Source organism: Prosopis cineraria, unplaced genomic scaffold (assembly GCF_029017545.1).
Source record: "Prosopis cineraria cultivar Desert tree isolate PC_DT_omini unplaced genomic scaffold, ASM2901754v1 PC7, whole genome shotgun sequence".
Classification (NCBI taxonomy): domain Eukaryota; kingdom Viridiplantae; phylum Streptophyta; class Magnoliopsida; order Fabales; family Fabaceae; genus Prosopis; species Prosopis cineraria.
The window spans coordinates 23,480,112-23,504,892 of NW_026555338.1; the positions used below are offsets into that span (position 1 = coordinate 23,480,112).

General features: G+C 31.4%; 2 protein-coding genes across 5 annotated transcripts; one reads left to right on the top strand and one right to left on the bottom strand.

Moving 5' to 3' along the window:
• The first annotated feature begins 1,735 nt into the window (after positions 1-1,735).
• On the top strand, positions 1,736-9,250 carry LOC129315059 (pentatricopeptide repeat-containing protein At5g24830-like). 3 transcript variants are annotated; one of them, XM_054958569.1, is made up of 6 exons: positions 1,736-2,118; positions 3,468-3,616; positions 4,043-4,234; positions 4,721-6,314; positions 7,371-7,558; positions 8,808-9,250. In XM_054958569.1, the coding sequence occupies exons 1-4, from the start codon at positions 2,116-2,118 to the stop codon at positions 6,156-6,158; spliced, it is 1,782 nt and encodes a 593-aa protein (XP_054814544.1). In that variant the 5' UTR covers positions 1,736-2,115; the 3' UTR covers positions 6,159-6,314; positions 7,371-7,558; positions 8,808-9,250. The 3 variants fall into 3 exon arrangements, with proteins under 3 accessions (XP_054814544.1, XP_054814545.1, XP_054814547.1); XM_054958570.1 differs by having other exon boundaries at positions 8,811-9,250; XM_054958572.1 differs by lacking the exons at positions 7,371-7,558; positions 8,808-9,250 and adding an exon at positions 7,106-7,340.
• A 4,881-nt stretch (positions 9,251-14,131) lies between these two features.
• On the bottom strand, positions 14,132-23,154 carry LOC129315253 (uncharacterized). Of its 2 annotated transcripts, XM_054958837.1 has the most exons (15): positions 23,000-23,154; positions 22,791-22,886; positions 22,110-22,189; positions 21,636-21,730; positions 21,144-21,304; positions 20,435-20,586; positions 20,023-20,141; positions 18,925-19,088; positions 18,739-18,813; positions 18,194-18,265; positions 17,449-17,586; positions 16,177-16,332; positions 15,555-15,607; positions 15,278-15,456; positions 14,132-14,423 (listed from the first exon to the last, which is right to left on the bottom strand). In XM_054958837.1, the coding sequence occupies exons 2-15, from the start codon at positions 22,843-22,845 to the stop codon at positions 14,363-14,365; spliced, it is 1,560 nt and encodes a 519-aa protein (XP_054814812.1). In that variant the 5' UTR covers positions 22,846-22,886; positions 23,000-23,154; the 3' UTR covers positions 14,132-14,362. The 2 variants fall into 2 exon arrangements, with proteins under 2 accessions (XP_054814812.1, XP_054814813.1); XM_054958838.1 differs by lacking the exon at positions 23,000-23,154 and having other exon boundaries at positions 21,636-21,680; positions 22,791-22,823.
• Positions 23,155-24,781: the final 1,627 nt, after the last annotated feature.

The window sequence follows — 24,781 nt, forward strand, 5'->3', positions numbered from 1 at the left end:
ACCCAAATACTAAAATTTATTTTATTAATTTATATTTATATTTAAAAAAATTAATCTTTTAATACTTAAACTTTTAATTCACTTGTAATTTAATCTTTCAATTATGACTCAATCTTTTAACTATAACTTATTTATGAATTAGTTCTTCAACTTTTAAATCACTTATAATTTAATCTTTCAACTTTTTTTAATTCTCTTTTTTATATTAGCTTAAATCTCACATCAAAGAGTTAGAGAAAGGTATTTTAAAATAATATATGAGCTTTTTTTATCTTTCTTATTTGATAAAAAATTTTTAAAAAAAATTAAAAATAAGGACCAAATTATAAGTGAATCAAACGTTAAGAGATTGAGTACAATAAGTTATAATTTAGGGATTAAATTACAGCGAGTCACAAAAGAATTGAGTTACAAGTGAATTAAAAATTGAAAGACTAAAAGATTAATTTTTTCTTATATTTATATTAAGTTAAAATATGTAAAACCCACAATCGTTGCACAATCTTTCATTTTTTTAAATTTAAAATTAATATCTCTAATTTTTTTCATTTTTATTACAAAATTTTTTATTATTATTTTTAATAAAAATTAATTATTTAATTTTTATAGTTTTGATTCAATTATAATTCATTCCTTAAAACTTATTATAATTCAATTTCTGGAGTTTTGACTCTTATAAATCAATCATTAAATTTTGCCTCTTATAATTTAGTTTTTAAAATTTTAACTTCTTAAATATTGATCCTTATATTTTAAAAATAAAATTATAATGATTAAAAATATTTTAAACTTTTAATATTTATAATATTTATAAAGATTAAAAAGGTTTAATAATTTAAAATGTTAGTACTAAATTTTAAAATATTTTTAATCTTTATAATTTTATTTTTAAAAAATATAAGGATCAATATTTAAGAGGTTAAAATTTCATAAATTAAATTACAAAAGGCAAAGTTTAAAGATTGATTTACAACATATTTAAAACTTCAGGGATTAAGTTATAATGAGTCAAATTTAGTAATTAAATTATAATTAAGTCAAAATTATAAGAATTAAAAAGATTAATTTTTTTTTTTAATTATCATATTAATAGAAATCATCATATCATATTTTAAAAAACATATAATAACATTCCATATAAGCTAATCGTACAACAACAATAACAAGCCTTACAAAAACAAGTGTAAAGGAGAATGAAAGGATTTACACATTGATTTGTCACTGACTTTAGTAAAGTTGAGGAATTGCTTTCAATCTTTGAAGCTCCTCAAGCTATGCCTCGCACTCGCTCTCCCCCTCTGGTTTTGCTTGCAGATTTGTGCTGAACTTTGTTGTGTGAAGCTCGATCGCTGCACACCGATTAGAGTACCGATGATTGTTGGGTCTGGCAATTTTTTTTTAATTTTCTAAAGGGTAAAAATAGTACTTTCATATTAAAATTAACAATAGTTCAAAGTTAGTTTCAAACTTAAAAAAAAAAAAGAGTCATCGACAACTATTTCAAAATTTACAGAATTTTCTATATTTTAATTTTTTTTGACCTGATATGTTTATTTTAATTTAATATGTATATGTATATTATAAAAATACAAACACTGTCATACTTATACACGGACATTAATTGTTTGATATTGGCCTGATTGTAAGAATGCCAACTAAATTCATTCCATCTATTAACAGGCCTGTTGGACCCGGTTCGGCCCATAGCACTTGGCGAGCAAGCAGCGCTGTGTAATGCCCTCTTCTATGTGTGAAGTCTCCACGTCCTCTCTCCGATTGGTTTTGCTGCTTTGCATCTCGCTTGGTACATTATTCAAGCAAGGCTCTGTTACCTGAGGCTTCTTATTCTTCTTCACAGACCCGTTTTTGGCTTCTCTTTTCTTTCCCAAATTTCCACTGAATCCCAGAGTAAGTCATTTGAGACGCCAGCCCCACGGCCAATAAACGGAAGCTGTCTGGGTTTCAGTCAGCTTACATTGCAGATCCGAGTAAGTTTTTGAAACTTAGAAAAAGGGAGAATCCGGGCCTGACGTTTTTGGTGGATATACTGTTCTTTTGTTCTTCTCTTTTCGTCGTTCCTTGGAGTCATAAACTAAAGCAGTTCAATTCAAATCCATGGTAAGATTTGATTTCATTTTTCAATTAATTCAGTTATGGGTTAGTTATTTAGTTTGAGATTCAGTAATACATAAATAGGTGCTAATATATCCGTTGGGGGTGTAATGTTTCCAATGAGAGCATTTGGCATCATCATTGGTATCCTTTTTTGTTGGAGTGTCTGGGGGAAAGGATAAATCTTTTGACTGAGGAAAATGTTTTGCTAGTACTATCTGGTACATAAGCAGGAGCTCATGTTTCCGTTGGGTGTTTAGTGTTTCCAGTGAGAGCATTTGGCATCATCAGATGCTTACTTATGTTGGTGCCTGTATTCTCCTAACACAGTTATTAGTACTATCTGGTACTTCTTTGGTCTTTTAGGGTACTACTTAAGCAAAATGAAGATGGATATTTGGGAAACTTACAGATTTAATTAATCTACCATTGATGTTCAAGGTTTTTGGTATTTTCTTTGGAGTTCGATATCAAGGGCAAGTTCCTAATTTCGATAAAGCAAATTCTGTCCCATGTGTTGGCTATATTTTGTCACCATACATTCTCTTTTTGGTCAAACTAAACCTTTCTGGGATATTGTTAAGAACTCTTTACAAACGTTAAAACTTACTCTTTTTAGCGTGTTTATGATTCTTGCTTTTGCTTTCAAATCATGCCTTTATTTCAAATAGTGGGACCTTTAATTATAGGGAGTGACACATTGGCATTTAGCCATCAACCTTCAACAAGCTGTGTCCTTCTATCATATTTCACACCTTTATTTGGCTGTGTGTATCTTTTATCATTTAAGGAGCTGTTAGTACAGTATTTTTTTACATTCCTAAGTTTCTTGGATATCATAATTTGGTTATCACCCAAAGTATTGTCTTTAGGATTTGAATTCTTATCCATTTAATTTTGTCTCTGTGTCTCTATGCAACCTGTGCAGTTTATGTTATCATGTACAATATAATGCATCTTTTTGTTAAGAATTATGTAACATTTTACATGTGTATATTTTTTTCCATGTTACCCGTTTATTTAAATTATCATGTCTTATGGTTACCAGTAGTTTAGCTTGAATTTGTTTTTGGAAATCTATGATTTTTCATGATTTTCTTGTAATCTCTCGGGCAGGTGACCTAGAGTGCTAAATGCATTATTAGTGTTAATGACCAGATTCTGTAATCAAATTTGTTTTGTGGATCAATCTTTTAGATAAATGTTTTTTCTGAATTGATTATCTGCAATCAGATTTATCTGAGTGAGCTGAATGGCAGTGAGTGGAAACTCTTTCTAATGATTATTGATGTCTCACCCTACATGTTGATTCTGTACTGCGTTGTGGCCGAATAATTTGTTTTTGGTTGTCTCAGCTAACAGCTGCCTTTGGAGAATCACCTTTCCTGCAAGTCCATGTTGCTTTCTTAAGATTTTTGAATCAGTTTGGGTGCATCAAGCATGATGTTGGTCAAATCATTGCTGGCTTTTTCCACTCCCAGCCAAAGAAGGATAGAAATGGCAGGTAATTTCATTTAGTTTTCCTCTTCTCATTTTCTTTTTCTTTATTTTGGTGGGGGTGGGGGAAGCCTATAGTCCATATTTTACTGTCTTTTCTTGCCATAAAAGTAAGGTACATTATAGGGTTTTAGACTTTTAGCAGTTTTGGCTGTTGACAAAGTTTCGGCTATAGACAAAATTATGCTGAAAAAGAAACGGTTATGCTGATATTCAACTTGGCTTGGCTGACCTTAAATGGTAAAAAGGGAAGAGAGAGAAATATGAACTATAAATTTATTACTTGGAGAATTGAGAAATAGTTATCAATGTATGTGTCTTACCTTCTACCTTTTCTTTTCTGGATTGTCTCCTGTTACACCATACACACTTATGACTGTGTTTGCAACTTCTGGCTCAGTATTATCATGATGTTTTCATTATTTGCATGTAGGACTCTCTGTGAAGAGTATATGCTTTCATCATCTGCCAAAGATTTCATATCAAATATGGGAAAGGAGTGCCCATTAGATGCTGAAAATTGGTCAAGAGAGAGGAATTTTGGTGATAAGAATGCCCCACAAGCTGTTTTCAATGCTTTGGATAATATGCTAAAGGACAGTCTAGAGCGTCTGCAGAAGATGAGGTGAGCTTCGATATTGTAAATTTTGGAGCATCTGAGAGATATGTGTCATAGTCAACTTCAAAGTAGTTCTTTATAAAAAAATTCCAGGGCTGTTTAGTTTTGGCTTCATCTCTTTTTGCAGTTATTTAAAAGTATAAATTTATATCTGTTATGGCAGAATAATATTGGAAGAGAGAGAAATAGAGAGGATTGGAGAGAAGAACAAAAAGAAATGAGAGAATCAGGGAGATTGAGAGGAAACAGAGAGACAAGAGAGGTACTGAATAATATGCTGATCTATTATTGATGACTAGCATACGAGATTACAATAGGGTCATAGGCATTTATAAGCTTCTAAAAAAAAATCCCAACAGCCATTCCCTGTAACTAACCTAATGGCTAGTTTTATAACTAATTCTAGTCATATTTACAATTATATAACAATATCAATATCTTTGGGGAGTCTAGAATGGATGGCATGTCTATTTCTTACAATAAATTTTGCAGGAAAAGCATAACTTTGGAAAAACTAGATCATGCTGGATATACATGTAAATTTAACTACATTGAGTACACAGCCATCATTAGAATGTTATGCTTGGAAGGTAAATTGGGAGCAGCATTATGGCTTCAGAGCAAAATGGTGCAGAAAGGTTCTCTTCCTGATGTATTTACCCACAACCATCTGGTGAATGGGCTGTGTAAAATGGGTTTAATGGAGAAAGCAGGCTGGCTTATTGAACAAATGTTAGAACAGGGCCCCTCCCCCAACTGTGCCACCTACAACACATTTATAAAGGGTTATTGCCTCACTAATAATTTAGATAAAGCTCTCCATTTGTTCTCTACCATGGCCCATGCTGGCATTCAGCCAAACAGGGTTACATGTAACATACTTGTGCATGCATTGTGTGGGAAAGGTCTTTTGAAGGAGGCTAAAATGCTCTTCGATAAAATATTAAATGATGATGATGGTGAAGGAAAACCAGATTTAGTTGCCTCTACAATATATATGGATTATCATTTTAAGAATGGAGCTATGATTCAGGCCCTCAGCATTTGGGATGAGATGCTTCAGAAGAATGGAAAAGTAGATGCTGTTGCTTATAATGTTCTAATCCATGGACTTTGTATGAATCAAAAAATGAATCTTGCTTATGGATATGCATGTGAAATGCTTAAGAAAGGCTTGCTTCCTGATGTGTTTACTTACAATACTCTTATCAGTGCCCTTTGCAAGGAAGGCCGGATTGACGAAGCTTGCTATCTTCTTGGGGTTATGTCTAAAATGGGAGTTATGCCTGACCAAATATCCTACAATATTATGATGCAGGGCCTTTGTTTGAATGGATATGCTGTTAGAGCCAAACAATTGCTTCAATTCATGTTGGATTACATAATGGTGCCCAAGCCTTTAATATGGAACCTTGTAATTGACTGTTATGGAGGATGTGGAGATCTTGGCAATGCATTCATTACGAAAGAGCAGATGCTGGCTTTTGGTGTTAGGCCCAATGTATTTACTTATAATCTATTAATTAACGCACAAATGAAGATTGGAAACTTTTATGATGCTTATTCTTTGAAGGAAGATATGGTTTTAAATGGCATCTATCCTGACGTGGTTACTTACAATTTGTTGATAGGTGCTGCTTGCAATTTAGGCAACCTTAGTTTTGCACTTCTATTACTTGATGAGATGCTCAGAATGGGATATGAGCCAGATTTGATTACTTACACTGAACTGATTAGAGGGTACTGCATGAGAGGTAACATAAAAGAGGCAGAAGAGGTTTTTGCCAAAGTACAGAAATCTGGTTTATTGAGTGATCATGTTCCAGTTCAGATTCTTTTTAACAAATACTGCAAACTGGAAGAACCGGTCATGGCATTTAACTTTTATCAGGACTGGTTAGCAAGTAAACGATACTGTCATCTTTACTAAATCCTGTATTATGCCCATTGCTTTAGACATTGCGGAGTCATGCAATTTGCAAAAGAAAGCTGTGCTTGATTGAAAGTCTTCTTTTGGTTTCTGGAGTAGACTTCAATCCAAATGTGCTGCTCATGTTTTGGTTCATACGAGTGACAAATGCTTTAGGTAAGTGTCTCTGCAATCTGCTTGTACAGTATGCTTTTATTTAATGGAAGTCTTGTCACTATTTAAATCCTTTTGCTGAATACTGAGCTCAGAAGTTTAAATATTCTCATTTGGGTTAATGATTCTAGATGTTTTAATCATTGTAATCAATTTTGTGGCAATAATTACATGATACAATCTGATGCATATTGTGACTTTCACGTGCTTGAATTGTTGAAACTGCTTGCACTGATGAAAATTCAGCAAGAATTGAAGAATTTTATGATTCTGCTATTTGCACTATCCTATCTTGGGTCTGTGCTTTGCTGGGCACAATTTTTTAGTTTACTCTTGGAGTCTGTCAGGTGTTTCGCTTACCGTGCTCCCAAAGTTGAAAGCCAAAAAGTTTATTGGTTGGGATATTTGTTGCAATATTACATTATAAATATTGCGAGATGTTTTCACTTTGTTTTTGAATCGTAGTGTTTGATACACTTTTCAATTCAGAATTTTGGAAAAAGAAAAAAAAAAAACAAGAAGCTATAGTCTTGTGTGCAATTGACTGCGACTTGACAACTGTGGTTAACCATCTGTGTTCCTTTGAAGATTTTGGACTCAAGCTTATTTTGATTTTAATTATGATTAGTGTGGACAACAACTTGAGACTGGAATCTGTTGTAATAGAACCACAACAGAGTAGTAAAAACATTGAAACTTGTGCTTGTTAAATTGATGGGAAATTTATTTATTGCCTGAAGTTCAAATTTTTCTAATCTAGACACTGATCTTTGCCCTGTATTTTTGAACTTGAGACAATAATGGTCAAACAAATTGCTGGCTTTGGGCTTTGGTGAGAAAAATGAAGCGGTTACAGATCCCATGTTTTTAGATACAAGGATTTCTGGCTTTTGTGGATTACATTTTTTATCAAAGGCTTGAATCTAAGATTTCCTGGTAACTATTGACACCGTTTACCGCTTTGTCCATACCTAGTGGCTTTAAGCATTCTGACATTTTTTGGGTTTGCCTGTTCTTGTTTTTGTATAGAGTGACATTTTGGTCGTTTTTGGAATGCAGAATTTTCCAGGCTCATGCAGATGGTAGCGGCGGAAAAAAAATCAGTTCAGGTGTCACTATGCTGCTACTCAGATTGTTTTTGGATCTTATTCTCCCTCGGAACTTGTTCATGCAAATATTAGAACAGTGAACAGTGAACGCACGGGAGGGAATGCACAATATGAAACTGGAGTTTCTCATAGACTGTGGTGAGAATCATGTCTTATGCTTGAGAAATTTCTTGGAGTGAACTTACAAATTAATGGGAGAGTGCTAAAAGCTGACTGGTTTTATTTCCCAAGGGATTGCAAACAAATTACACATAATACTCTCTCCAGACCATAACATAGGATATCTTCTAAAAACCTTGGTTGGTCTAAAATGATATAGGATGTCAGTTTTATAATTATTTTTTCAACTATACCTCTACTTCATTTATTACTCATTTTTAAAAAATTATGTATTGAATTTTCAATTTCAATTGTCGTTATTAAGGCACTTAATATAAGATACTTAATAAGGGTATAATTGGAAAGATAAATTTTTTAAGAAATTAGGGTTTCACCTAACTTTTTTTTCAGAGCCCTGAAGTAGTTGCCACCATTCTATATTGTGGTCCAGAGAGAGTACATGTTGCTATATTTTTTTTTTTTCCGAGGCCACCTTGCGTGTTTCTAGTTATTACTAGTGAGGATGTGAATCAAAGATACAACTAATTGCTTATGAAAGTGAAAGGAACAAATAGTTGCTGTTGAGTATTTGGTTGCTTGGCCTTTCGCAGTTGTCTGTAACTTCTCCATTTGATCATACTTTTCCTGCATGCTGATGTTATTATGCGGGTTAGCTCTCAGCTTTACCAAAGCATTTTAAAATAGGGAGAATTACATATAAGTCCCATATAAGAAAATTGATTGCTTACGAGTCCTATCTACTTGTAACTACTGGAATTTAACATGTAAATGTAGGAGTTTGACTTGTAAATGGATTGAAGAAATAATTGATTTCCTTATTTGAGACCTGGTTAAGACCTATGTAAAGAAATTAATTACTTACAAGTCTCGTCTACTTATAACTACTGAAACTTAACATATAAATATAGAAGTTTGACTTGTAAATGGAGTAAAGAAATAATTAATTTTCTTATTTGGGATCTGATTGTAATTCTCCTTTGAACAGATCAATGATGAATTGTACCCAAGTAAGCAATTTATCTTGGAATTGGAATAAAACTTAACCCACATATCGATCTCTGCTAAATGCTAATCATCTGTATAAACTTGACATCATTGAATTAAATGTGAGATGGAATTGCTTATTTACTCTTCAAAATGATGATGGTTCATTGTTTATTCTTCTGTCGGTTTCTGTTTCATGCTTCATTTTTATATTAGATTTCCAGTGTCTATTTTTTATTCTTTGGGATAATACTAACTTTTTCATTATTGTTTTATGAATCAGAAGGAATGTTGAGAAAAAGTGGCACATCGTGACATGAAGAATATCGTCAAAAATGCCGGCAAATTACGATGCAACATTGCCATCAAAATCTGGAGTTTTGGAATGAGAACATGCTTCAAGAAAACTAGGAATTATAGTCACTGATTCATATCGTCGATTTAACCACTAGGCACTTGGATTAACCAACCAAGTGGTCGATCCAATTTAACCAAAAATCTCGGAGTTCAAGCTTGAATATGCAGCAACAATTAAATTTTTAATGGGAGGTTTGTCTCCCAAAAGGTGCTCACAAGTTACTGATTGTATTAATTTAAGTCAGATTTAGGATACAAGAGTGAAAATAAAAATAAAAAAAATGCAACTTTGAATGATATGACTGGCCTGCATAGTTACTTGTGGTTGATAAATAAATAAAATAAAAGGTAAGAATTTGAAGATTTTAAGGAGGCATTTTTAGATGGAACTAGTACATCATGTGATTGATAATTCATTTAATAAAATTATATCACTTCAATCAAATAAAATCTTATATCATTATTTTTAATAATTTTATTTTATAATAGAATGCATATATAATTTTTTACATTTTATCTCTTTATTATTGTTAATATCAGAATCAGTTTATATTTAATGTCATTTGAATACCATATTTTTATTAGATAAATCATGAATAATGTTGTGCATTTGGTTCATATAAAAATTTTTGGTTCTGTAGATGTTTGCTATAAAGTGAAGGCATGGAGAATTTTGAATGACCATATGTAGTTCTAACTCCTCATCCTCAGAAAATATATTAATAAAAAAACTTGATAATAAATACTTAAAAGTTATTTTCTCAGGGGAATTAGCTTCTTTTTATCTTAACCATTAGATCAAAATTTGAACATTTCTGTTATGTTATAAAATATTATTTATCTTTCATTACTTAAGTTCTAAGCTGAATTTAAATTTTAGCATAATAAATTATTTAATTTATAATTTAACATAGTGGCATTTTACTTGACAACTCCAAGTCCCTTCATGGTGGTTGATTACCTTCTTTTAGACTTATTTCACACTACAAGTCAGGTTCTACAAACATAAAGCTTAATATTGGGAGAGGAGAGAAAGGACAATATTGCCATCTCATGAAAAATGTTAATCCCGAGAAAGTCTCAAAAGACTTCAAAGTAATTAGAGCATTTTGTGATTTTTAATTAAGATATGCATATGTCAGTGATATTTTATTATCATTTTCCCAAAGCAAATTGGGTTACCAAGTACAACGTCTATATATTCTGATATTCTAGACATTTACTCATTCATACTAGGCTTGTTATAAACTAGTATACAAAGCAAGAACTCTCCTGAAATATGATAAAATTAAACATTTGTTTTTTTTCTTTCTTAATTCTTTTTTTAATCGATTAATAGTCATGAATTTCTAAATGCTTTTATATATATATATATATATATATATATATTTGAGATATTTTATGAAGATGGAAAAGAAAAAAGGGAAAACAAGCGCAAGTTAACATATCCGGGTGGAACTACATATCACTCCTATTTCTTTCAATCTTCAATTCTAAATCCTTTGAGGTTCCAAATTCAATCTCCCCCCCCCCCCCCCGGCCTCTATATATATTTTCCTGTATTCGAAATGGTGACCTTTTTTTATATTATATTATCTAGTATTTTGAAAAAATTGGAGATATTATCATATCACTATTCATCTAGGTTAATTCTACCCACTTTTACTGTTATCACCAATAATGGCACCTAGTACTGTGCAGAAGTCTTCCAGTCTTATTCAACATAGTCTGACCTGAGAAAATTTAATTTTTTGAAAAACTAATCCTTTAAAATTAAAAGACTAAAATGATCAATCTGTTTCTTTGGATTGAACTAGATAGGAGACTGGGCATCTGAAATACTTGGTCTAGTCTAGTCCTATTAAATTTATTTAATATAATTATAATTAATTAATAATTATTTATAATAATAAGTTAAGACTGTTAATAATTTAATAAGTTTAGTTCTTGACATGGTCACAAGCTTAGAATAATAATTTAATAATCTAGACCACTTGAATTGTAATTGAAATATTTTTTTCTTGTTGTTGAAAATTATTATGGATTTATTATGATTATAATTTTTTTTATTATCTTAATTGAGTTTATCTTATGTTGAAATGGATTATTACCTCTCATAGAGAAAAAGGAAAAAAAAAACTAAGTGGCTATTGAACTAACAGGACTAGTCTTTTAATTTTATGGATCAATCTTAGTCTTGTTAATTTTTGAGTTATCACTAAATAAGAGTGAACTATGAGTTTCTTAACTCAATTTTTTTCATAAAAGAGACTAAATGTCAGGTTAAACTGAAGTCTAGTTCCGCCTGTCTTTTGTGTAGCCCTGCATCATAGGTACATCAGGATGCTTTGAATCCTAAATCACGGTATAAATTGACTCGCCTCTTTTGACTAGTCAAACCAAATACCCTCCATTTTTTTCTTTTTCCAGGTGGTCATGCAAATGAAGAAGCAATTGAGAAATTAACGGATGTTTAGAACCCATAATAGAAACATAGGGAAAATAAAAGAAAGGTGTTTTTAATGATTAAAAATTTCCATTATCTCAATAAAATTAGAAACAAATATACACCCTTGAGTAATAATTCCAAAAGCATAATAAAAATTGTGCAAAGGAAATTAAAAAAAAAACTAAAAAAGAATTTCTTTCCTGGTGGTCTAACCAAACGAGATCTAATCTGTTGTTTTTGGAGAAACAAAACAAACCTTACATCTAACTTGCAAGAGTATTCAGTCTGAGTGATCTCTATAGCGAATTATTCTTCTGATGAAAGGTTTTTACCTGCGATAGCTGAAGCAAGAAAAATTTATTAAAGAATAAACCATGAAGGAAGAATTACATATAAATCTCATATGAAGAAATTGATTACTTACAAGTCCTGTCCACTTATAAATACTGAAATTTAACATGTAAATATAGAAATTTGTCTCGTAAATGGATTGAAAAAATGGTTAATTTCTTTATTTGGGACCTGATTAGGTCCTATATAAAGAAATTAACTACTTACAAGCTCTGTCTATTTGTAAATACTGAAATTTAACATGTTTGACTTGTAAATGGACTGAAGAAATAATTAATTTCCTTGTTTCAAACCTGATTGTAATTTTCCCTTGAACAGAGCACATGTAAACAAGTAAGCATTTATCTCGGAATTGGAATAAAACTCAACCCATATAGCGATCTCTGCTAAATGCTAATCATCTGTATAAACTTGACAGTCCTAACTTTTTCATTATTATTTTATGAATCAGAAGCAATGTTGGGAAAGAGGTGGCACTTTGTTACATGAAGATATCATTGAAAATGCCGACAGATGCAACATTGCCATCAAAATCTGGGGTTTTGTAATGAGAATATGCTTCAAGAAAACTGAGAATTACAGTCACTAATTCATATTGTTTGATTGAACCACTAGTCACTTGCATTAATTGGCTAGAAGTGGTTTAACTTAACCAAAAGGTCTCGAGTTCAAGTTTGGATATGCAATAACGATTAAATTCTTGGTGGGAGGCTTGTCTCCCAAGGAGGTACTCACAAGCTGTCAATCGGATTAGTTTAGGTCAAAGATTTAGGATATAAGAATGAAGCAAAAATAAAAAAATTGCAACTTTGATGTGGGTGTGCTCTATCATACTTTTATTGTCGGCATGTATTGTGGTTGATAAATACATAAATAAAATAAAATAAAAGGTAAGAATTTGAAGTTGTTTAGATGATTGCTATAAAGTAGGGGCATAATATGTGGATGGAGAATTTTGGATGACCATTTGTAGTTGTGACATTTAATCCTCAGAAAATATGTAAAAAAAAAAAAAACTGATAAACACTTAAAAAGTTATATCATTGGGGAATTATCTTCTTTTTATCTTAACCATTAGATCAAAATTTGAATATGTCTAATTCTTTTATATAAAATATTATATCTTTCTATTGCATAAATTCTAAACTACTCAATTTAAATTTTAGCATTTTGAATTAATTTATTTAATTTATAATTTAATATATCGGCATTCTACTTGGCAGCTCCAAGCCTCACTCATGGGGATCGACTGCCTTTAAGTCAAGATCCTAGAAATGTCATTAGAACATTTTTGTTTTTTGGTAGAATGTCATTAACAGAGATATGCATATTTTATTGATATTTGATTATCATTTTTCCAAAGCACATTGGCGTTACCAAGTAGAATGCCGATATATTATGATATTTTAGGCATTTTCTCATTCACATCAGGCTTGCTATAAACTAGTATGAAAAGGAAGAACTCTGCTGAAATATAATAAATGAAACATGTTTTTGCTTTCTTAATTCAATTTTTTTAACCTATTAATGGTATGAATTTCTAAATGCTTAATAATTTTTGAGATATTTTATAATGATAGAAAAAAAATAGGAAAACAAAGATGGGTTGATATATAGGAGCCACATATCAATCCTATTTCTTTCAATCTTCAATTCTCAATCCTTTTGAAAAACATCAGGTTCCAAAGTTAAGGCATGTTTGTGTCCTATTTTTAAAAACTATTTTTTATTTTTAAAAATGAAAAAATTTAAAAATTTATTTAGACAAGTGTTTTTCATTTAATTACTTTCAAAATTATTTTCATTTTTTATTTTTAAAAAACAAAAAAATAAAAAAGACATTAAATGATTTTTGTTTTATTTTTCTTATCTTTAAAATACACTATATTTAATCATTAAATATTATAATTACTTTCATTAATTTTTATTATTAATTACCACTATCAATTGTCTATAATCATCACCATCAATTATTTTTTAATTCCAAAACAGTTTTTAAATTACATAACCAAACAGATCTTCATTTTATTTTTGTTTCACAAATAATTTTAAAAACTATATTATAAAATAATTTTTAAAAATAAAAAATAAGAACAGAAATAAAAAACGCTCTCGATCTCTCTCAAAATATACACCTGTATTTGAAATGGTGACCTTTTAACTAAATTTTACTAAATGAAACAACTTTTTTTCATTCCATCACTAGGTATTTAAAAAAAAAAACTTAAAAAATATAACCATCATCTGTCCAAATTAATCCAAATTCTCACTAGGCAACTGTTATTATGGCATCACAGGTACATGAAGGATGTCTTTAAATTCAAAATCTCAATATAAACTTATTCGACTCCTTCAACTAGCTGAACTAAGTGCCTTTTTTTTTTTTTAGTTAGTCATGTAAATGAAGAAAGTAATGGAAATTGATGGCTGTTAAGAACGTATAATAGAAATACAGGGAAAAAAAAAGGTGTTTTTAATGATTACAAATTGCCATTATCTCAATAAAAGTAGAAACAAATATACACCATTGAATAATAATTCCAACAGCATAATAAACATTGTGCTAAGAAAATAAAAAAAAACTAAAAAAGAATTTGTTTCCCGGTGCTCAAACCAAGCGAGGCATGCTCAGTTGTTTTCGGAGAAACAAAACTAACCTTGAATCTAATCTGCAAGAGTGTTCAGTCTGAGTGATCTCGAAAGCGAATTATTCTTCTGATGAAAGGTTTTTCCCTGCGATAGCTGAAACAAGAAAAACATATTAAAGAACAAACCATGAAGGCAAGATCAAAAACAAAAGATTAGGGTTTATTTAGAAACCTATTCTGAGAATAGTTTTCTATTCTCCAACATAAGAAATAAAAAAATTTGTTTGGTAATGTGTTTTTAAAAAATGTTTTAAAGAACAAAAATACAAAATATTGCTCTGAAAATAAAAAATGAAAACAACTTTTAAATGTTATGTGATCATTATTCTGAAGAACAAGAGATAATGAAAAAAAAACACTTATTTTTATTATTTTTTCATTTTCAGAACATATTTTACAAAACACCAATTCTCAGAACAATAAAATAAAAACAATTTCAAACAGCCCCTTATACTCCCTCATCTCTCTCTCTCTCATAGACACATAAGTCATCTCCTAGAAGAAATTTATAATCCTTCTTATAAGTCAAATTGCATTAAAAGATAGATCATTAATTACTTTCGTTCAATCTTACCCTTTCACAATTTTCGATAAGTAGATAGTAAAAAGTTACAACAACAAAAATACATTTAATAAGGTAAATTGAAAAATTTCTTTCTTTTTTAGAAAGAATAACAATTTAACTACCCATCATTAATCTTCCAAAAATATGTAAAAGTAATTTATAAATAAAATTATAGGAAGAGAGTATTCAATCATACATAAATCTACCCTTAATTTGGATAGGAAGAAAATCAGAGGAAAGAAAAACCAAACAAAAAACTTCCAAAATAGTCATGTTTGTTTACTATTTTTTGGAAGTTTTCATTTCTAATATTCTCTTCTTCGTATTTTCCTCCTATCCAAACCAAGCCTAAAGAAAGAAATCTAAAGAGAGGAAGAATATACATCACATAAGATGACACGCAAAAGCAAGCCAGCCCAATAGAGAAATGGATAGGAAAAGTTAGCCAGAAATTTTCTCGGACTAGAAAGATTTTCTCTGAAATGATCGTGATTATGCCTGAAAGCAACAGAATAATCCATCCTGATGGCAAGCAGCTATGGAAAGAGAATGAGGATGATCCCTGAGGACAACGACAAACTTTAAAAACAGCTATAAGAATGCCCAGCTAGAGTGAGCACCAATATATCAGACTAAGGTTCAGCAAAATCCAAACCATACCTGGAAATAGTGCTTTATGAAAATTGCAGAGTACAAAATCCTCAAGGCCATGTCTTTTAATCAAGTCAAGGAATGAAAGATGAGCATTTCTTTCTTTTCCATAAAAGGTGCAAATCAAAAGAGGAGGATGAAGTATATATCATGACATTACTAAAAGATCAACATTATGGGTTCGAATCTCTATTAGAAGAGATGTCCACGTTTAATATTCAACTGTATCTTGAGCAAGATTGCCTCTAATAGAAACACAGTTAAAAAAAAAAAAAAACAGAAGCAAATCTCTTGTTTCTTGCTCAAACCTAATTTTGATTTCTTTTTTTTTTTTCCCCTTTTATTTACTATTATTTTTTTATGGCTCACTAGTATCCTATTATTAGAGACAATCCTATTCAAAATATAGTCGAACACTAAATGCGAACACTTCTTTCAACAAGGATTCGAACCTTAATTCGCCATGTTATGGGGAAGGACTAGCCTTTTCTGCTAGACCAAACCCTCATTGGTTATTTACTATTTTTTTGCTGTCAAGGGCTTCACCTTCTTTTAACACCACCTTCATATTCCATCCCACGTATTATTTCTAAATTATCTTCAAAACTTCGTGATAATGTAGAAAGGATACTCACGGCATTTGCCACAATCAATCCAACTGCCCCAGCTAACCTTATGAGTACAACGTTCAAAATTATATAGATCAAAGAGAACACAAGTAATGAATCATTTGAACGTTTGAGTTGGCTCTCTGATGCAACTGCATGTAAGAAGGCTTCAGAGGTTCCTGATGCAAATTACAAAAATACAATCTAAGTAAGAAGATATTTGATTCATTAGGATGACATGCTAGGTTCTGGATCGCTAAAGACTTTTGATTGGTATAATGACATATTTTGCTAATGCATCAATGGAAAACTTCTACATGGCATTCCCCAAAATAAAAAAAAAAAATAAACCTGAGCTGCAAATGCTAGTTAGAAAATGCTATCCTATGTTTATAGCCGGTTCCAAGCCCAGATAAATGAGGATGGTTATGTTAGGTCTTTGATAGCCAACGTAAATCTCTACTGAATCCCATATAGATATGGACAATAAAATACAAACACCATTTGGATTGTAGAGCAAGGGCTAATTGCACATCAAGGTTAAAGATGACAGAGTCATTGCATTTCCCACCACTATTCTCTCTCCATACCAGTATTCCTGCGATGCTTTGGTAATACAAGTCCCAGTATAGACTAGCTGCATAATTTTCAACTATCCAGGATTATTATTCGTTTACAGCCATCTTTTACCCCAATTGACCCCCACATTGCCCACGATCTTTTTAGAAACTAAATTTCATTCTTGTCCCAACATATTGTCAGAAAGAATTAATTTTAAATGGGAGAATGTCATTTAGGTCTCTTTTAAGAAAATCATTAACGTTTTGGTCCCTTTAACATGTGACTTTTTTGAAATTGACAAAGATGACGTAATATCAACAACTTTTTTCTGGTAAGTTACAGAACTTAATCACCTGTTACTAATTCTCAGTAGTTGAAACTTGAATTAAAAAAAAAATTAAGACTAAAATCCTGCTATTTATATTTTATATTATTCATCCATCCAATTAAACAAAAATTCATTGGATTTTTTTTTTTTTAAGTCAGAGGTATATACTAATGGCTTGGGGTTACAAGCGGGATTGAAACCATGACCTCCCACTTAGAGGAAAGCTTTTATGCCTCTAGGTGGCTATTGGCCATTGACAAAATACTACTAAGTCTAGAGAGTAGAACCCTACATATCAATGCATCAATGAACCTGAAAAACGATTAGGTGAAGAATAAAAAAAAAAAAAAAAAGACCATTTAGGAATGCAAAAATGAGCAAGTACCAGACAATGTGAATCACTAACCATTCATTGCCAAAAGAATGACATAAATGCAATAATACTGAAGGGCAGTTGATGCTTCTCCGTCACTCCATTTTTCACCATAAAGCAATCTAATCAGTGAATAAGAATAACTTGGACCAAATGCCACAAAAACAAGACCTGCAAAACACATAGCTAAATATTGACACCAACGTAGGAACACTAGAATATGCAATTGAATGCAAAGACATGCAATCCAAATCTTTACTCATTAGGAAAAATATGAAATAGAACTACTCATGCAACTCCAATAGTCACATCAGCGCACAATTCGTAAGGCTCCCATTAATAACCCATGCAATCGGATGCATTAGAGAAGATGATTGCTCAATACAGCAAATATCAAAAGAATCCTATGATGCAAGGAAGCATCTATTACTGGTCATTGTCAATATAAACTTTAATTCCTGCGCCAACCACTCTGAGGAAAACTTGATACCCATTTTTTTTTTTTTAGAAGTTTTATATCTAAGCTTTGCAATTCAGTTTACTCAACATCCAACATCCATAGTAAAATTGTAAAGGTTTCTTTCTACAAGACCAAAATATATTGCTGTTACTTGCCACCTAAGACTAGTTCAGGTGATAAGGATGGGATGGGGTGTGGGTAAAGGTCTAAGGATTAAAGTTTCATGAAATAACAAAAAAAAAAAAATGCAACCAATATGCAAGGGACTAAATCATATAATCGAGGAAAACTATATGAAATAAAATAAATAGGACATACCGATCAACAAAACTAGCTTCAGTGACTCCATCAAGCATTTCCCTAATTTCTTGCTTTTATCTGGGTATTTCCCTGTCAGCAATGACAGACAGAATAGAAACTGTAATATCATTAACCAAAACAGAAGGCTGTGTGTGTGTGTGGTGTGTAAAAAATAAAAATCAGCATAAAACAAATATAGTAGAAAGTTAAGATGCTAATCGCTCTCCCATCCGCTTCCAGAATTGTCCCATCAATTGCTGACCTGAATTCTTAAATCCATTTTTCCAAAATAGAGAAGCTAAACCGTCCCAATCTAGAGAAGTAACACATCTCCCATATCCTAGATATCTAAAAGATCCTGTAGACATTACAGAGCAACTTCCTTGCAACTCTCCTGCCCCTTATCCTTCTATCATTCAATTCCAACTAGAGTAGACCTTTTTAATTAAGAGCCCACCAGAGGATGGAAGCAGAGTGGAAATAAATACAGAAGAAGAAAAATCAGAGAAAGATGCACTGATATTCTGGGTTAGAACATCAAGAGAACAGGAGAGAAATAGAACCTGAAGCAGACCTTGCAAATGTTGCATATGAACTTTCTTCAAAAGGTAAAAAGACCAGCCTCACTACTAAACTTCCTGAAAGTTGATGATATTTTCAAAATCACGTGTAGAAGTTAGAACTCCAATCCATGTATCCCAATCAAAAACAGACATTTTAAAATATTCAAGAAGACAACAATTACTCACCTAATTTGTCCACAAGACCATATACAGCTTGATTATATGGTGTATCCAACCACACAAGCACCATTTTTTCTCCTTCTTGAAGGATCAATTTTCGGAAGGATTGGAAGGTAAAAAGCATGCACATCTTTGACAGCTGCCTATCAAATCCAATCACCTTTAGTTCCCTGCAATTTTTTGCTTTGTATAAAAAGAAGTTTACCAGAGATAAAAGAATGTGCAATTAGTTTGAGGATAAAATATCCTCAAACCAGAAATGACAAGAAATTTTTAGAAACAGCACAAAGTAACAAAACCCCCCCTAAAACACACACACACACACAAAAGACCTGCCCAATCTCTTTGTTGATTGTTCAAATATATCAAATGCTTAAGAAATCAATGCACCCAGTACCAAAGGAAACTATAAACACAATCCAATTCCATATTATATGTAAATGCCATAAATAATCTAGTGCTGTATGACAATGTAATTACTATCAGGAACTAGGTTTATACTTTGGGAAAAGTGGGGCAGCTTAAAATTAAATCAAGGATCTGGACTTTAATAAAGACTTCTAAGATTAGGTTTATTTAGCTTTGGGCCTAGGTTATATTAGCCTATATCTTTCTTCAAATATGTGTCTAGTCAATTTTTTATCCATTTCCTCAGCATGATCAATGCATATAAGAGGTAAGACAGTAGCAGTGCTTAAATGGAATCCCATTGAAGATGATAGAACTAGAGCAAGCCGAACTCATCCACATATAACTCAGATACTTCTCAATTCAAATGGGCATGAGACTATTTCCCATGTACTCAACAGGGGAAAAAATTGCTAGGTTGTTTACAGCTCTCAAGTCTCAAATGATTCCAGGATATATCACTTTGAACAGTACATGAATATTAAAGTTTTCCAGCTACTGCAGTACAAAAGTAATCTCTATGAAGTTGCCTATAGCAGTGCCAAGCTAAGTCCTATATTACACAATCCTCTCCTTGAGCTTCTATCGCCTAATTTTAGATTTATAACCAGTTCGAACATTTATAATTCCCTTATTACCTTGGTAAGGATATATAACGGATACAAAAACTAACCCTGTATATATATTATAATATACCTGAATGGGAAAATGTGAGAACTTCTGAATTTGCGGAAGAGAACCAGATAGCCCCAATAGCCCAGAAAAATGGAGGCTCCGTATGCAGACTGTGATAAAGCAAATACGATTGGCTTCTCCTGAAAGCAGTCATTCCACTATGATCAGATCTATTAATAGAGACATTAAAACTTATATTGCAATTTGCAGTCTCCAAAATTTATTACTTTGTCAGATGTGGAGTAGAAACAAGAAATAAAATATAAATTAAATTATATGTACCCCCCAATCCCCAAGTACCATCAGAATGAAGTCATTTGACAAATCCTTAACGAGCAGAATAGAAGCACTAAGGTTCAACACGAACACTGTGTTACCAACAATAAGGATGATAAAGACCAAATTTTATCGTAAATTCCAATTAAACACTCACCATTCCAGTTTGTTTGACAATAAGGATGTACATTGTCATGCATCGTGAAATAGTAGCCACTGTCTCAACCATCAGCCGCAATTCCAGCAAGACTAAGTTCTGTGAAAGAATATACACAGGTTCAGCCAAAAGCTCCAAAATACACGCGCAACCTGGCATAAGAAGTGAACTTAACTAAACAAAATTTCACATAGCAATAGTTTGAGGTGATATTCAAGAGTTTGTGGTTTGGTGTGTTTAAGTGAGAAATCAAATGCTACTCAGGAAAATATATGAAAGGTTTAAGGTACAATTTTGCCCCTAAAATATTCAACATAGCAATGTAGCTCCTAAACTAATTAAACTAGAGCAATATTGCCCCCACCGTTTAAAATTAAAAAAAAAAAAGTCCATTATCTGAAGCAAGGGGCATTCATGGGTCAAACTTCTTACTTAACAGTCAAACAACGGCAGAGGCAACATTGCTCCAATTTAATTAGTTTAGGGGCTACATTGCTACTTTGAATAGTTTAGGGGCAACATTGCTCCTCCATAAATAGTTTAAGGGCAAAATTGTACTTTGACCTTATATGAAATTCTTTTTCTCTTTAAAATTTTTAGTGTGACATTCCAGCAAGATAAGTTTATGTTTGACAATTTGGAGCATTATGATGGGGGAGAAACTCCTCCCATGATAAAAAAAAATGTATACATAAAATTTAGCAATTACCATTGATCAAGATAGCTTGCCCTTGAGGACCAGAAAAATTTATTTCTTGCCACCAGAAGACAAACAAGCAAGCTACAAATGTAATAAATATTCCAAGTGGGAGACTCATCCAAGCTACTTTCATTAGCTTCACAACATCTTCTTCCCTTGAGGATCCATCACTATAACAAGAAAGAGATTTATAAATCAACAATAAGCTCTTCCTTTCACCCAAAATGAAAGAAATTGCAGAATAATTTCATTGCACTGTACATAATGCTTCTCTTAACTTAATCAAATGAAAACAAGTAGCACTTAATTATGATGCTGAAAATTTAAACCTGATACTGCATCCAGAATTTTCTTTGGTGAATAAGAGCTGAATATCAGCTTATCAATCACTAACAACAAATCAGACAAGAAAATAACAGGGGAATAAAATTTAGAGTTTGATTTTCTACTTGAATACAATTATTTCTCTGTGACAAAATATGCAAAAGTAGAAGGGACTACCATTTCATGTCCATCCGCAAGCATGCTCGCCGGAAGCCCTCTCGACTAAGAAACAAAACACAGGTTACAAAAAGATAAAACTGCACTGCATATAGCTGCATTAGAAGAAAATAAACATAACATAAGAATAAACCAACTTATATCATAAAAGTGATCATCAATGACCAAAGGATCTGGAAACAAAGCAGTTGATCATCCATGAACATTATCAATCAAGTAATTAAACCTCAAAATAAATAGAACAGGAGAGTACCAGTAGCAACAGTAACCAGTTACTGGAGCTATCTAATAATTTGAAGCAAACTAAGAGAGAGTCAGAAAAAACAACTCAACTGCAAATTTGTTAACTTCAGTGTAACTGGAAAACACAAGGTTCTCAAAAAGAAAATCAATAGGAAAGCACACAAGCAAAAGATGAAGATAGGAAATAAATAACTCCTGGAAACATTAATAGAAAATTTCAGAAACTTTTACCGCGTAGTCTTCTTCTTTGAGATGCCTCACAATCCACGTATTGAATATAAAGGGTATTCCTCTTGACAAAAACTGAGTAGCTGGCATGATATCACAAACAAAAGTAAAAATACCAAATCATCGAACTCATAATATATAGGAGATATTGCTTTTAGGTTAACAATGAGAGTTTGTAAAAAAATAAAACCATAAAACATGCGGAACGAAACTTTTTCAAAGAAAATTTTAGGAACTCCAAACTCCAAGAAATTGGCAATTTAGGAACGTTAACCAAAAGTGTAGTTGACAAAATTCAAGGACTAGAAAGACCATTAAACATATATTGAGTTGATTAAAAACTCTATCAGTCAATGCTCCAAAGTTGAAACATTTTAGCCCAGACTTCCTGACTTCGTACGTTCCAATCCAGAGTTGATTTTTCACTCGCACTATAACATTAGTGTAATTTATAGAGACTATAGCATACTCTTGATGTTTCCCACAATATTTGAAAAAAATAAAAATAAATGAGTAAATGATAAAGTAGAGAAAGCGAACACTAAAACTTTCCACCATCACAGTGCTAAACTATCTGGAAATACTATATTTTAAGTCAAACACAATTCGCAGTTCACATATCATTTGCTTTAACAAACAAGTATTAAATAATAAAAGCTATGTTTTCTGGCCAAATGAACTAACCCAATAGGTATTTGAAGGTACGGGACAGATTGGTTGGGTCTTTATCCGTCGACATCTTGAAAGGTGATCAAGATTCGATCTTTGAAGTATTAGAACCTACAAGACGAAAAGATTTCAGTTAGCATCTGTAATTTTCAATATCAATAATTTAAAAATTTAACAAAACGAAAGAAAAAATCTCTCTGCATAAGTACTGCAAAAATTCGTACCACTATGAAAATTAACGTTTCGCTTCGTTGTTTGGGAAATTTAAAATGGGTGTGGCGGTGACGGCGCCGCGTTTGATTGGCGGGTAACGGGATGAGTCGCCACTATACCTTTGCAAATCTCAGTTTGAAGGAGTGGAGCAGCAAAGCCGCTTGGGCGCCGGAATGAAGGCGGTTGCCTGTGACTGAGGGGGATTGAAATGGAAAAATGACAATTAAAGACTGTCTTAAAATATTAATCTCGATCAAGGACCATAATATTTTGAAATTCCTGAGACTTTAATTGGGATAAAAAAAGGAAGAATGATAATTAAGAACTTTCTAAGAATATTAATTTCAATTATGAACCGTAAAATTTTAAAATTTTAGTTAAGGACTATGGTCCTTAATTGTAATTAAAAAATGTAATTTGCGAGATGAGATTTATTATTGCCACTTGAGAATTTACTAACCCAACTTAAAAAAATTTGTAACGTATATTGTGAAAACATGAAACTCCACTTGAAAATTGAATATTTAACAAAAAGCGTCACTTGAGAATTCACTAACTCGACTTGAAAAAATTTCTAACGTATATTGTGAAAACATGAAACTTCACTTGGGAATCGATTGTTTAATAAAAAACATCAATTTGAATAAGTCACTTTTTATTAATGATTCTCAAATGGGGTCTCATTTTTTCACAATATATATTAGAAATTTTTTTAAGTTTAGTTAGTGAATTCCCAAATGGTGCTTTTTGTTAAACATTCCATTTCCAAGTGGGGTTTTATGTTTTCACAATATACATTAGTAATTTTCTCAAGTTGGGTTAGTGAATTTTCAAGTCGCGTTAGTGAATCCCACCTCACAAATTACATTTTTTTATCACAATTAAGGACTATAGTCCTTAACTCTGATTTCAAAATTTCACGATCCGTAATTAGAATTAATGTTCTTAAAAGGTCCCTAATTGTCATTCTCCCGAATAAAAAAATATACTTTATAAGGTGAGAATAATTAGAGATTCACTAATTTAACTTAAGAAAATTGTTAGCATATATTATAAAAATATGAAATCTCACTTAAAAATTGATGATTTAACAAAAAGTATCACTTGAAAATTCACTAACCAGATTTAAAAAAAATTTCTAACGTATATTATGAAAAAATAAAATTCCACTTGAAAATTGATTGATTAACAAAAAGTGACTTGTCCAAATTAAAATTTTTTGTTAAATAATCGATTTTCAAGTGGAGTTTCATATTTTCACAATATACATTAGAAATTTTTTCAAGTCGGGTTAATAAATTCTGAAGTGATACTTTTTGTTAAACAATTGATTCCTAAATGAGATTTCATATTTTCACAATATACGTTAAAAAAAATTTCATGTAGGGTTAGTGAATTTTCATGTGGCGCTTTTTGTTAAACTATCAATTTCCAAGTGGGGTTTCATATTTTCATAATATATGTTAAAAAATTTTTCAAGTCAGGTTAGTGAATTCTCAAGTAATGTTAGTGAATCTCACTTCACAAATTATATTTTTTTATCTCAATTAAAGACCAAGATCCTTAACTAAAATTTTAAAATATTACAATTTTTAATTAGGATTAATATTTTTAAAGAGTCTTTAATTATTGTTTTCTTGATTCAAATTGAACCGAGCCTTTAATTAACGAGCATTCGAGGTATTTTTCTACTCTTTTCATATTTTAAAATATAAAATATTTTGATATCTTAAAAAAATTAATGAAGTTTTAAAAATATATATACCTCCTTGATAAATGATGAATCTCTATTC